Genomic DNA, 15056 nt, shown 5'->3' with positions numbered 1-15056 from the left:
TAACCTAACTTCACCTCTTGAGTGTGGTCAGGATAATTCGTAAGTACCAATAGTCTTAGCTAGTCAGACACCTAATTTGAGAAATAATATAAAAATTAAGATAAAGCAATAGCTCAACAATAACTTTTATTTTTACATATATACATTTTTACAGACCCTTTTACATACATAAGCTCTAAATTGGCACAAAAATTGACATGATCGAACAAGTAAAAAGCATAAATAAAAGCAAGAAATTTGATAGAAAAAAGCTAAACTAAAAGTTTGAGAATTATTGTCACGGCCTACTTTATTCTTGTTGATCAAGGTATTTTAAAGTGATGGGAATAAACAATTAGGCTGTATGTGTTTTTAAGTTTTTAGTTACTTTTTAGATCTCAAACTTACGTGGCACAAATAGTAGAGTAGTCAGAGGGAGGGGTTTGGGGATAAAACTGTAAACATACTATATTCTGATGCGTGTATTTTTGGATTTAACACTTTTATATTATGCCCATTTTCTTACTTTTGCAAAAGAACTGACAAACATAAGGTGGTCGAATCTCAGGCTCCTTAAAAATAAATTGGATGTTTTATTAATTGATAAATATAATTAGTTAATTATTTCAACAGCCTAATATATTACGTAAATTGTGTTTCTAATTGAATCGAGAGTTCGAAAATTGGCAATTTTAGACATTAAAATAATACGCCCATATATGCTAGCTTAAAGTTTTCATTTACATTACGGCCTAGCTGAGAGTAACTAAACCGCATTCGTTAAGTCTTCCTGGCTAGTCTTTTACTCCCTTTCACTTTCTAGTTTTAAATAATTTCCTATGCTACATGACTTAGAACCCCCTCCCGCAGAACTAGTTGCAACCTCCTTGGAACTGAAGCTTTGACTAGTACCTCATGTGTATTACTGCTACTATTGCAGCTAACAACCCACTTCAGTAGCAAGCCACCAGAAGCAAAAAAACTCCTCCCCCTCCTTATCTACTTAAAGCTTCAGTCTTTACTCCCTCCAATAAACATCCAATTGCAATTAAATCCTTTGCCTTTAAAATTAATTTAAGGTCTTCGAATTAATTTCCCTACTTTGAATTTAATTTACTTTATATATATATATATATATATATATATATATATATATATATATATATATATATATATATATATATATATATATATATATATATATATATATATATATATATATATATCCTCATGTACATAGATTTTTGAGTTAAATCACTCTAAATTAGATTTTGACACTTAATTTTTCGGGTAGGAGATTTCTGGCATGAGTTTTAGGGTAAAACATGAATTTAGAAATATGTTCGTAAACAAATCCCAATTAATACCGTGCACGGTAGCGCATGCCTAGTAAAGATAAATGACAGGCCGACACCTCTAGACGGAAAATTAAAATCGATGTTGAAGACAATATAACCATAATAGCGACTAGAATAAATAATAAAATCACTGCCTTTATGAGATCAAAAAAGTTTCACATACAAGTAATTCAGATCTGGTACATTTTTTCTTCTTTTAAGTCTTACGTATGATGTTGTTTCGTTTTCTTTTATGGAACTGAACATAATTGATTAACCTAGTAAAAAAAAAAAAAAAAAAAAAAAAAAAAAAAAAAAAAAAAAAAAAAAAAAAAAAAAAAAAAAAAAAAACGCCAAGACAGTGAGATAGAAGTCAATGCACCTCCTTTACGACAAGAAATAAAGCAACAAACAAATGTACACTTTCAAAAACAGAAAGAAGAAAAGCGGATAAAGAAAGAAAAAAATAATTGGGAGACAGAGGTAATTTTTATACAAAACAAAATAAAAATGGAATAAACACCTTAAAAAATTAATTTAAAAAAAATGTAAAACAAAAAGGTAACTGGACTAGAGCAAGTGTTTCGAGATCAGCATCACAGATATGTTCGTCACCCTCATGCTGTTGGGTAATGGGCATAAGACCCTAAAGAGGACATATGCGCACTATGTGAAGGGTTCAGGGTATGTGCTGCCATATTGGAGTAAAGATTACCACTTCCGGTTGACCAATACGATGAGGATGAAAATAGACCACCTGAGGAAGAGTAATACTTTTTTAAAGATTCAAAATAGAAAATGAGAAAAATAAGGAAAACCAAAACCCCGAGGGAGAAAATAAATCACCCGGCGAATAGAAATAATGTGAAAAGGAATACCCTAATTAGGATAAAAAATAGAAAACAAGGGGAAAAAGAGACACCAATGTGATAAGTAGGAAAAGACGTCACGTGGTTAAAGAAATACTCTTTTAATGATCCAAAATAGAAAAGGAGGGAAATAACGAAAACCCAAATGGTGAGGAAGAAAATAGATCACCTGATAAAAAGAAATACTCTTATTAGGGTGGAAAAAAGGAAAAAAAAAGACATCATTGTCATAAGTAGGAGAAGATGTCTCGTGGTTAAAAAAAGTACCCATGTAAGGATCTGAAATAGAAAAGGAAGGAAATAAGGAAATCCCAAATTTTGAGGAAGACAATAAATCACTGGACAAATAGAAATACTCTTATTAGGATGAAAAAAAAACAAGGGAAAAAAGAGACACCAATTTGATAAGTAGGAAAACATGTCACGTGGTTAAAGAAATACTCTTTTAAGGATCCAAAACAAAAAAGGAGGGGAATAAGAAAAATCAAAATGGTAAGGAAGAAAATAAATCACCTGACGAATAGAAATACTCTTATTAGGATGAAAAAGAGAAAATGAATGAAAAAAGAGACACCAATATGATATGGTAGAAATAAATCACACGTTTAAACAAATTACTCTTATAAGGATCTGAAATAGAAAAGGGAAAAAAGAGACACCAATGTGATAAGAAGGAAAATATATTACGTGGTTAAAGAAATACACTTATAAGGATCCAAAATGGAAAAGGAGGGAAACAAGTAAAACGAAAATGGAGAGGAAGAAAATAAATCACCTGACGAATAAAAATACTGTTATTAGGATGAAAAATAGAAAATGAAGGAAAAAAGAGACACCAATATGATATCACCTGTCTAAAAGAAGTACTCTTAAAAGGATCCGAAACAGAAAAAGAGGGAAATAAGGAACACCAAAATGGAGAGGAAGAAAATAAATCATCTGATGAATGAAAATGCTGTTATTAGGATGAGAAATATAAAATGAAGGAAAAAAAGACACCAATATGATAAGAGACACATGATATCACATGATTGAGGGAAAAAGAAGGATACAAGTTTTACTGAAAGTAACGTTTTAAAACTTTTCATAAAGTTGGAGGACAACTAAGCTCCCCTCCCCCGCCTCTTTTTTCTCAAAATCGTCCGATCAAAATTTTGAGAAAGCCATTTAGCCACAAAAAGTAAAATTAATCTGCAAATTTTGTTTTAAATATTCATATACGGTGAGCCAAAATCAAACCTGCATTAATTCAAAAAATGTTCAGAAATTGAATAAAAAATCAAGATTTTTTAACTGAAAGTTATGAGTGACATTAAAACTTAAAACGAACAGAAATTATTCCGTATACGAAAGGGGCTGTCCCCTCCTCAACGCCCCGCTCTTTACGCTAAAGTGTGTCTCTTTCTCACAACTCTACTTTTTAAAACAATAAAAAAAACTTTAGTGTAAAGAGCGGGGTTTATGTTTTAATGTCGCTCCTTACTTTCAGTTAAAAAACTTTATTATTTTATTTAGTTTTTTTTATTTAATTTGCAAAAATAAAACAAAGCTATTTATCAATGATCTTGGTTAAGGTTGAACATGTAAAAAATTTAGTTGACCGAGGGTTCAGTAACACGGGGATTCAGTTGCATGGGGGTTCAGTTGCACGGGGGCTCAGTTGCATATTGGTTCACCTCCACGGGGGCTCAGTTGCATGGGGGTTCAGTTGCACAGTTGTTCAGCTACAGTGGTTCAGTTGCTTGGGGTTCAGTTACGCGGTGGTTCAGTTGCAATGGAACCATTTGAAATCAGCATAAAAATCTGGTTCTTTTGATATATCTATTAGTACCAAAATTCCAGTTTTTTTGAGTTTCGGTTACTTTCGAGCCGGGTTGCTCCTTACTTACAGTTCTTTACCACAAACTGTTTTATGCAGGGTTTGTGATCAACCCAGTCAGCAATTAATAGAGGATTTGAACTGTATATGCATGTAGGCATATTTAATTTTTGCCGTCCTTGGCATTTTAAATGAACTTTCTTTCTGAGATAAATAAAGTACCTTAGGTACTTGGAGCGCCAAAAAACTAGGATGTCTTAAATAAATTTTTAAAGGAAATGGGAACTTCCTCGGAGAGCGTAAAAATGGAGGCTTTAAATAGATTGAGCTGGAGGAGGAGCGTGCATAGCTGTGTTAACCTGAGGCGACATAGTGCTGCGGTGAGTTGTTAGTAGTAGTAATAGTACTAGTAGCACTAACAAAAAATTACTCTTTAAAGTGAAAGCGAAATATCAAAATACACAAAGTTTTACCTGATGACCCCATGTGGGAACCCATAAATCCAAGCTTCGACCCCATCGAAGCTCCATAAGGTCCCATCAAAAATTCTGACTGATATTTTGAGTACGCCGTTGGATCTGCTGCTGGTTGGGTAGCCGCTGCCAAACCTTGGAAGTCAAACTTGTATGCATATCGCTTTCCATGAACTTTAGTCATTATATTCTTGTCATAATAGTACCTAAAAGTATTGACAATATAAATTATGGTGTCATTTGGTTTAAATAAACATAATGTGACTTTTGTATCGTTATTGCAATAGTAGGTGTTACCTATTAAAGAGCGAGCTAGGACCCATAGTAACTGCATATTTTAAAACACATTAGGAGAAAAATGTCTAGTGAGAATTTTTTTTTTCATTTACAGGTTCTCTAGGAATGCTAAATATTAAACAGGTGTACCTTATTACCAGAAGTTTATTGAAATAAAACATTTAAAAAATTTGAAAATGAGCTTGACATTCCTCCAATATCGGGGCAGATCAAAACTAAAAGTGCACCATTGGAATAATCATAGTCAGAAACATAGCCATGGTGGTTTTGAGCCTCCCATCTCTGTAGGTAACGATCTGTAGTCTTCCAAATCCAGACAATTTGAGCCTTTTCTTAATGTCATGATGTCCAAACAGGCCTTAACTTAGAAGTAGTGCCTTTGTAGAATTACGTTTTTCTTACTGGACCTTTAACTTTTGCCTCGGTTTGTCCTTTGTCATTATGATAGACATATCGCCAAACATTATTTTTCTTTTATTTGTACAGATGGTGGCACAAAAACTTGTTTTTCTTCCAACGATTTATCTATTCCAAATTTTTTATTTTAAAAGCTATGGTAGGCATTGATGACCTTATCTACGTCAAAATCCAAAGCCTAATTATCATCGTTGTCATTTTTTGTTTGGTTCGTTTTACCTCGGCTTGTCTTTCGTCATTATGAAATAAGTATCGCCGAACAAAGGTATGGTAGGCATTGATGACCTTATCCATGTCAAAATCCCAAACCCGATCATCCATCATTATCATTTTCAATTTTGACACGTTTTCATTCTCGTTGTCCAGGTTGATTTTCATTGACTACCTCATATGTTTGGTGTTGCATGTCTTCTAACGGCGCGTATCTTTGCTTTCAGTAGCATTTCATTCCTCGTTGAATAAATATCTCTGCTGTACACTGTTTGTTAGCTAGCTGCTGACGTCATAACAGTAACTGTGATTTTTGAATATGGATAAATTTCATTTGGATGATTTGAATAGCAGCAGTTTGGGATTTCAGAATACGCTGTAAAAATTGACAGGTCCCCACGTTCCACCGAGCCCCGTCCATAAGGGTGTCTGCCTCCACATAGCGTGGCCCTGTCCACTAAAGATAAGTAAACTTCGTTTTATTGTATCCTTATTTTCGTCATGGTACAGTTTCAAATGGGGGATTTAGCGTTAGCACAGTCAGCCAATTCGGATTGTTAAATTATTAACCAAGAAGAGTATATGCCGAAATTCATTATATTCTGCTATAGATACCATGACTTTCAAAATGTAATAAAAGCGAGTATTTTTTCGTATTAGGACAATTGTTCGGAAGCTTCGAAAAAAAAAACAGCTAAGGGCGTTAATCATGCTTTCCATGAGTGCGAATCTTTTCCTGATATGTAGCACCAGATTTTGAAAAAGAAAGAGGCAAAGGGTTTTGGATCCGAAGCGCAGGAGGCTCAGCGCAACTAGCCGCTACAAACTCCAAGTTGATTGTTTCGGAAATATATGATTCGATCACGCTGGAATGCAATAGAAAATTTGAGAAAATTGAAAAATTGTTCTTCACTCTGAACAGCCAGATTGATTCAAGATTTCAAGATTCAAGATTTTTATTTAAACTTCTGTACAACACACACAATATAAAAAAAAGGGTCAAGCCGGAGACACAAGGTCGATTGACAAAGACCCGGTATAACAATATAGCACACCTATTTGACAAAAAAAAAGAAACAAAAACAAATGCATAAAATAAATATAAATAAATCCACGACTCACCACTAGACGGGAACCCACCCACAGAACACCTGACACTCGGCAAATATCAATCCGAAAAACAAAACAAAAACAGTGTGCAAGCGAGGGTGACCGATGACCGGCAACTTATTTGAAAAAAAAATGAGCCCACCTTATCAACATCAAACAAACAACTATTCACTTTAAGATTTTTTTTATCACTGATTCTTGAATTTATTTATAAGGATAGAATGAAGTTGCTTTTTCATATGTGGGTAATATAATTAGAGCTCCGGGAACAGGAGCGTTTACTTGATTCTTTGTTTTTTGTTTCAGCGAAACAGGCACCAGAATTGACCTAGGCACTGCCCTGTTGGATATTTTTTATTTATTTATTTTATTTTTCACCCACACGATACATAAGGTAAATATGGTGGAGTAAGAATGAATATAAAAAAAAAAAAAGAGAAAAACGAATACACACACAGATTCAACGAAAACAAGAGCTAAGAGCTCATATGGCACTTGTGACGAGACAAGAAGAGCTAAGAGCCAAGAGCTGCTATGGTATGAGCTCTAACAAAATTCTAAGAATCAATAGATTGATTTAAAAGGAAAATCAGAGGCTTAATGCCGGTCAGAATTTAAAATAAGAGCTCTGAGTCACGATGTCTTTCTAAATATCAAAATTCATTAAGATCCTAGATCCTATCACCCGCTCGTAAGTTATAAATATCTAATTTTTTCTAATTTTGCCTCTCCCTTTAGCGCCCCAGATGGTCGAATCTGGGAAAACAACTTTATCAAGTCAATTTGTGCAGCTCCCTGACACGCCTACCAATTTTCATCGGCCTAGCACGTCCAGAAGCACCAAACTCGCCGAAGCACTGAACCCCTACCCCTAACTCCTCCAAAGAGAGCGAATCGAGTACGGTTAGGTCAATCACGCATCTACGACATTTGCTAATTCTATCCACCAAGGTTCATCCCGATTCCTCCACTTTAAGCGTTTTCCAAGATTTCCGATTTCTCCCTCCAACTCCCCCCAATGTCAACAGATCTGGTCGGGATTTCCGTTTTTAAAATAAAAATACCTCAATTTTTCTAATTTTTACAAATAAACACCCCCGAGCTCCTCCAAAGAGAAAGAATCCGTTCCAATTATGTCAATTATGTATCTAGAACTTGTGCTTATTCTTCCCATCAAGTTTCATCCCGATCTCTACACTCTAAGCGTTATCCAAGATTTTTGTTTCCCTCCTCCAACCCCCTATGTCCCTGGATCCAATTCGAGTCGAAAATGGAGCATCTGAGACATAAGATCCTTCTATATATCAAGTTTTATTAAGACCCGATCACTTATTCGTAAGATAAAAATACGCCAATTTTCACGTTTTCCAAGAATTCCAGTTTCCCCCTCCAACTCCCCCCAGTGTCACAGGATCTTGTAGAAATTTTAAATAAGAGCTTTAAAGCAAAAGATCCTTCTAAATATCAAATTTCATTAAGATCTGATCACCCGTTCGTAAGTTACAAATACCTCATTTTTCTGAATCACCCCCCCCCCCAACTCCACCAAAGAGAGCAGATTCGGTCCGGTTATGTCAGTCACGTATCTTCGACTTGTTTTTATTCTTCCCATCCAGTTTCATCCTGATTTCTCGGCTTTAAGTATTTTCCAAGATTTCCGGTACCCCCCCCCCCCCAACTGCTCCCCCAATGACGCTGGATCCGGTTGAGATTTAAAATACAAGATCTGAGTTACGAGGTCCTTCTAAATATGAAGTTTCATGAAGATCCGATCACTCCTTCCTAAGTTAAAAATACTTAATTTTTTCTAATTTTCAGAATCAAACCCTCCCCCCCCCCCCAATAGAGTGGATCCGTTCCGATTATGTCAATCACGTATCCAAGACTTCTGTTTATTTTTACCACCAAGTTTCATACCCATTCCTCCACTCTAAGCAGTTTTCATGATTTTAGGTCCCTCCCCCAATGTCATTAGATCCAGTCAGGATTTAAAATAAGAGCTTTGAGACACGATATCCTTCTAAATATTAAATTTCATTGAGATCCGATCACCCGTTCGTAAGTTAAAAATACCTCATTTTTTCTAATTTTTCAGAATTAACCCCCCCCCCCAAATCCACCAAAGAAGCAGATTCGGTCTGGTTATGTCAGTCACGTATCTTCGACTTGTTCGTATTCTTCCCATCCAGTTTCATCCTGATCTCTCTACTTTAAGTATTTTCAAAGATTCCCCCCCCCCCAACTGCTCCCCCAATGACGCTGGATCCGGTTGAAATTTAAAATAAGAGATCTGAGTTATGAGGTCCTTCTAAATATGAAGTTTCATGAAGATCCGATCACTCCTTCCTAAGTTAAAAACACGTAATTTTTTCTAAGTTTTCAGAATTACCCCCCCCCCCCCCAATAGAGTGGATCCGTTCCAATTTTGTCAATCACGTATCTAAGACTTCTGATTATTTTTACCACCAAATATAATCCCCAGCCCTCCACTCTAAGCGTTTTCCATGATTTTAGGTCCCCCCAGACTCCCCCCAATGTCACCAGATCCGGTCAGGATTTAAAATAAGAATTTTGAGACACGATATCCTTCTAAATATCAAATTTCATTGAGATCCAGTCACCCGTTCGTAAGTTAATAATACCTCATTTTTTTCTATTTACCACCAAATGGATATTTTAGGTGTTTTGTGAAACTTTTTTAAACGAGTGAACTAGTCACTTAGCAAATATTAATGGTTATAATTTTATTTCCAAGACTAGGAATGCTAGATTGAGAGGATTCCTTTTTTTTTTATTCAAAGTTATTTTTCTTGTAAAACTGTTTCAGATTTTGATTCTATAGATTTTTTGTAGAATTGTTACAGATTTTGATTCTATGTATGGAGAAATGATGTTTGAATTCCTTGCTGTTGAGCTTTTATTTCGGAAGTGATAAAGTGTTGTGTTGCTTGTTCTAAGGGTCACTCAGTTCTTCGGTACAACATTTTATAAGTAACATGTGCATGTTACATGTTACTGGATATATTTTCCAGTAACATGTATCTATACATTTCCAGTAACATGTATCTATACATGTTACATGTATAGATACATGGATATATTTTCTTCTGTCGCGATTGAGCAGAGTCGGAAGATTGTGTATATTGGGGATTTTAGTATTCACCATTGGCAGTTGACTTTTTCACACTTTGTCTTTCGCTGGGCCTTCTCCCAGCTTGCCAGATTCCAACTCGAGTTGTAAGCTCGACAGCAACGATAATTGACAATTTTTTTTTAATATTGAATTTGACTCATGTAATGTTATTCTTGATGAGACGTCAGACCATTTTGTGCTCCTGATGGAGATTCATACTGGTCGGTAAGCGGCAACTCCGATCAAGATAACTAGAAGACTAGGCATCTGTTCAGCGATTTAATGAACTGCCATTAAAAATTGACCCATCACCATGCTGAGACTGTGAGGATACAAATCAAGCTTGACATTATTTTGTTCACAAATTCATCAAAGCGGTTCAATTTGGCTTATTCCATGTCCTCAACCCATTCAAGACGTTACAATAGATCAAAAAAGCCTTGGATCATAAGAGGACTACTAAAGCCTATCCAATTAAAGCACAGGCTGTATAAAAATATTTTTCTCATCCAGATGAGATTAATCAAGCTTCTTTTAAAGCTTAATCTAAGCTCTAAGGTTTGCTAAACAGCAGTATTATTTGAAGGTATTCAACAATGTGCAAGGGTCTCCAAAGAAGGTCTGGTCATTAATAAATGATTGTGTCTGTAAAAAAAGATGAATTCTCTTCCAGATGACCCCAGATGGTAATACAATTGTTAAAGGGGAAATTAAGGTTGCTAACATGCTCAATACTCACTTCGCCAAAATAGGTGACAAGGCGTCGGAAGAGGCATCCTGAAATTTAGAACCAAATTCTGGTGACTTCAAAAGTTTTTTACCCCCCTCCCCTACTCACCGATTCATATTCCTCCCCCCAGTTTCATCTACTGAACTGATAATGGTATCTCATTCACTCAAAAATGGATAGTCCAAAGAAACTGACAGATCTTCTAGGAATTTACTTAAATCGATTATGTCTATTATGGTCAATTTTTTTGTGCATATAATTGATCTGTGTTTCAAGAATGGCGTTTTTCCTTTTAGTATGAAGTCTACCCTTGTCATTGCATTGCATAAAGGGGGTGATGTGAATGACCAGTCTAACTATAGGCCTATATCTATTCTATCTGCTTTTGGAAAGATTATCGAACGTTGTTTGTGTATAAGAATTGTTAATTTCCTTGAAGAAAGTAGTTTTTTTCAGTAAGTCCCAATTCAGGTTTCGCCAAGGCCATTTCACAGAACATACTATTAGCAGTAACCCAGTTTATGATGCCATGGATAAGGATGAAATTCCAGCTACTATATTTGTGTATAAACGAAAAGCATTTGATCCTATAAGCCATATAATTTTAAATGAAAAACAGTCAAATTGTGGCTTACGAACCCCGGCTAATGTGTTAACAATGTCATAGTTAAAAGATGGGGTTCACTGTATTAACGAAGGTGATGTTAAATCCTTGTCTTTAAACAAGTCAAATAATATTGGGGCTCCTCAAGGTTCAATTCTAGGCCCACTGTTGTTTCTAATTTATGTTAATGATACTAACAATTCCATTGCGGACCTGGGGCTGACCGCACTATTCGCTGATGACACAGCCTACACTGTTTCTGGAGTTGATGAGGACAGTGTAAACATAATTTAACTCTTACACTTAATAGACTAGTACTATGATTTACGGCAAATAGACTCAGCTTTGAACACTTAAAAACTGAACTTGTAGTATATTCACGTACATCACGAACCCTTCCAATTCTCAAGCTGATTGAGTCTTCTGTATCAAGTACAGAGATGTTGCGTGTTGACATTTTTGCTACCTAGGTATACTGGTTGACTAGAATTTAAGCTGGAAGCCACATATTAATAGTTTAAGATTGAAGCTTGGAAGGAACATAGGTATTATGCACCATATGAAATTCGTTTTGTCTCTCCGAAAATATGCGTTGTATTTATTTTGCTCTTGTTCATTCTCACCTAAATTACTGTCCGTTTAATTACTTGAATACTTTCAGATCCAATTTTATTCCACTCCAAAACAAATTTATATATATATATATATATATATATATATATATATATATATATATATATATATATATATATATATATATATATATATATATATACATATTGGGGCTCTTTAAAGTTTTTTGGGGCTATTAATGGATTTTAGTTCATTTAAATGGGCAGCTTACCTCAACGCTCTGCTTAGTTTGTCATAATTCATATTTGGCTTAGACTTCCTTTCTCCCCATTTTCTTGCAACTTCATCTGGGTCTGTGAGCTTAAATTCACCATTCGTGCCTTCCCAGGTTATATACTGAGAATTGGCTGCATCAGAAAGAAGTTCGAGGAGAAACTGCCATAGCTGTATTTGACCCGATCCTGAACTAGCCAATCGGGTGGTAGTTGGGGCAAACATTTGGTAAGGGTCTGAAAATACAAAATTATCAGCAATTAACAAAATGTTGGTAAATGCGAGTGGGCACACAGAAAATTGATACTACTAGTACTACAAACATTTGTGACCAGTTGTTTAGTTTGGGAAGGGGGTCAGTGGCGTGACTCTGAAAGCTCAACCAGAGTCGACCCAGCTCCAAATGGGTACCCGAGAAATCTGGGGAAGGCAAGCAGGAAGGGTGTGCGAAAGCACAGGATGGTTGGCTCCCAACCCCCCATTGCACTTCCTGGCTGAAGGGCCATGAAACGGAGATCAGCACCGCCGGTTTGGACCTTAAGGGTCTAGTGCCGTCTTACTTACTACAAACAATTCCTTCCAGTATCAAGGCGTCTGATACTGACCCAACTGCGAACACTCCTTCTCTGACCAAGTTCATTACCCTTTTACTCTTTGCTCCTCTTCCATGGGGTCCCAAATTCCTTTAAATCCTTCCTCACAACCTTCTCCGACCCCATTTGGAGACAACTGGCTTTTCATTTGGCCCATAATGGATAGCTAAAAAGTACTTTATTTATTTTATAGTTTTTTAGTATTTATTTTTATTTATTTTTTAGTATTTGTCAATCTGCCATTCTTCGTCCATAAGACATGGTGTGGCAATCTTCACTTCTCTTTTCTTAGCACGGCATTATTTTACAGATGGTGTGTTTTGATTTTGTATGTGAAGAAAAAAAATTCAATATATCCAACACTTCATGGTAACGAACTGTAAGTAAAGAGCGACTCGGCTCAATAGTAACCGAAACTCTAAAAAACAGAATTTCAATATCACTAAATACATCAAACGAATTAGCTTGTTATGCTGATCCCAAATATAAAGGAGTCATGAAGTTTAGTGTTACCCATCAAAAGCTACGAGCCTGAGAAAATTTACGTAATTTTCAAATAGGGGAAAACACCCCTGAAATTTTAGGAATCTTCATGAAAATCACGTTATCATATTCAGCGTACCAAAGAATCCTAGTGTAGAAGCTTCAGGCTCCTAAATCTGGCTCCGCAAAAATCTGGCTCTAAGCTTCAAGCTCCGTAAAAATCTGGAATTTTGCTATTTTTGCCAGATGACGGCTCGCGGATGCGTGTTTAATTTTTTTTTGTCTCAGGGGTGACCGTATTTAAATACTGGGCCTAGAAGATTGGGTGAAGGAGCATTCGAACGGAAATTAAAAGTTCTAGTGCCCTTTTTAAGTTACCATAAAGATTGGAGGGCAACTGGCTCCCTTTCCATGCCCATTTTCTTCCCAGAGTTGTCTGATCAAAATTTTGAGATAGCCATTTGTTCAGCATAATTGGAAGAGAAAATAACTACGACTTTAGATGTAAAACAACCCCTATAGTCCTTGGGGAGAGACCTGTAAGTTATGAAATTCGCCCATTGTTTACGTTTAGTATTTGTTATTGGGAAGTTTACAAACATTTTATTGAGGGGGGGGGGGGGTCTTGAGTTGCATTTCTATTGGTGGAATCTTCTTTGGGAGGAAAATTTTCCGGGGGTGAATTTTCTAGGGTAAATGTTATACGGGGGAATTTGACATGATTATTATACGAAATTCCTTTTAATTGTCTTACATTCTCTTTGCCAAATTTTACATGTGAAGATGTTCTGGGGGAGTTACCTGGGGGTTATTTTTCGCGTGTTTTGATTTCCAGAAAATAATTTACACGGAAGGGGGGATTTCTGGAGTTGTCGAGAAGCAGATTAGAGATTAAAGCCTGATTCAAATGAAAGAATGCTAAGGAGAATTTTCCAGGCTGAATCTCCACAATCAATTTTATGGGGAGGGAGATTTTCAGCAAGGATGAAACTGTCAGAGGGAATTTGACAGGGGAGGGGGTCTGCTTTACGTTGGATGAAATTTCCAAAGAGGAGTGTTCCGTGAGGGGAAGGTATATTTCATTGAGGGTAAGCAAGATTCACTAGCATTATTTGAAAAACAATCAGAAATTAAATTAAAAAACAAGTTTTTTGAAGTTAAAGTAAGGAGCAACATTAAAACTCTAAACGAACAGAAATTACTCTATATAGATAGATAGATAGATAGCTAAGTGTATTTCAAAAACCCGTGGGCCATATACACAAAAATATAAATAAATAACAAACAAGCAAGGAAATTAACAACAGTACGAACACGCACAAAAAACAGAATTCAACGCAAAAAGTACCTAATCTAACTACAAAAGAAATTAATCATATAAAACTTTTTCTTCTTATTAAAGATTTATCTATATATACTCCCACTCGAAATATTGTGGTTGGGTTAGTATTTTGTAGAATACTCGGAAGCATCAAATTAACCCCAAGGAAATAAATTTCCCGTAAATCCAAGAGCACCGGGCATTTCCGGAGAAAATGATCCAAGTCTTCATCATCATCTTTACAAAGGGGACAAACATACATATATGAATGGTTTTATATTTTATATAATGGTATATATGAATGGTTTTCCCCTCCTCAATACCTTGCTCTTTATGCTAAAATTTGAATATTTGTCCCAAATTTTTTAAGAACGGCTATTGAAACAAGGGAGCCGTTTAATTAGAATAAGAAGCTTTTTTAAGTGCCAACAGCTTTAGCAAAAAAAGCAAGGTATTGAGGATAGGGCAAACCTTCATTGACGGAATAAACCTGCCAAAATTAATATGCAATTTTTATTTTAGTTTTTCATGTACGGGCAGTCAAATTCGAACCTGCATTAGTTCAAAAACGTTCACAAATTAAATATATGAAAAAAAAACAGTTTTCCTAACTGAAAGTAAGAAGTGACACTAAAACTTAAAACGAACAGAAATTATTCCGTATGTGAAAGGGGCTATCCCCACCACAACGCCTCGCTCATTACGTTAAAGTTTGACTTTTTGTCGAAACTCTACTTTTTAAAGTAATAAAAAACTTTAGCGCAAAGATCGGGGCATTGAGGAGGGGACAATCCCTTTCACATACGGAATAATTTCTGTTCGTTTAAAGTTTTAA

The 15056-nt window shown here is 35.6% G+C and overlaps 1 protein-coding gene across 2 annotated transcripts in view; it reads right to left on the bottom strand.

Moving 5' to 3' along the window:
* Positions 1–1674: 1674 nt before the first annotated feature.
* Positions 1675–15056, bottom strand: part of LOC136027887 (DNA-binding protein D-ETS-3-like) — an 87249-nt gene continuing 73867 nt past the window's right edge. For both annotated transcript variants that reach the window (XM_065705312.1, XM_065705313.1), the window contains 3 exons: positions 11823–12060; positions 4478–4683; positions 1675–2073 (listed from right to left, as the gene is read on the bottom strand). In XM_065705312.1, coding sequence (XP_065561384.1) covers positions 1934–2073; positions 4478–4683; positions 11823–12060 — 584 coding nt within the window. In that variant the 3' untranslated portion in view covers positions 1675–1933. The remainder of the gene's footprint in view (positions 2074–4477; positions 4684–11822; positions 12061–15056) is intronic.

Source organism: Artemia franciscana, chromosome 6, assembly GCF_032884065.1.
Source record: "Artemia franciscana chromosome 6, ASM3288406v1, whole genome shotgun sequence".
Taxonomy (NCBI): domain Eukaryota; kingdom Metazoa; phylum Arthropoda; class Branchiopoda; order Anostraca; family Artemiidae; genus Artemia; species Artemia franciscana.
Note: the sequence above shows the minus strand (reverse complement) of the source record. Positions and strands in the feature narration are given on the sequence as shown.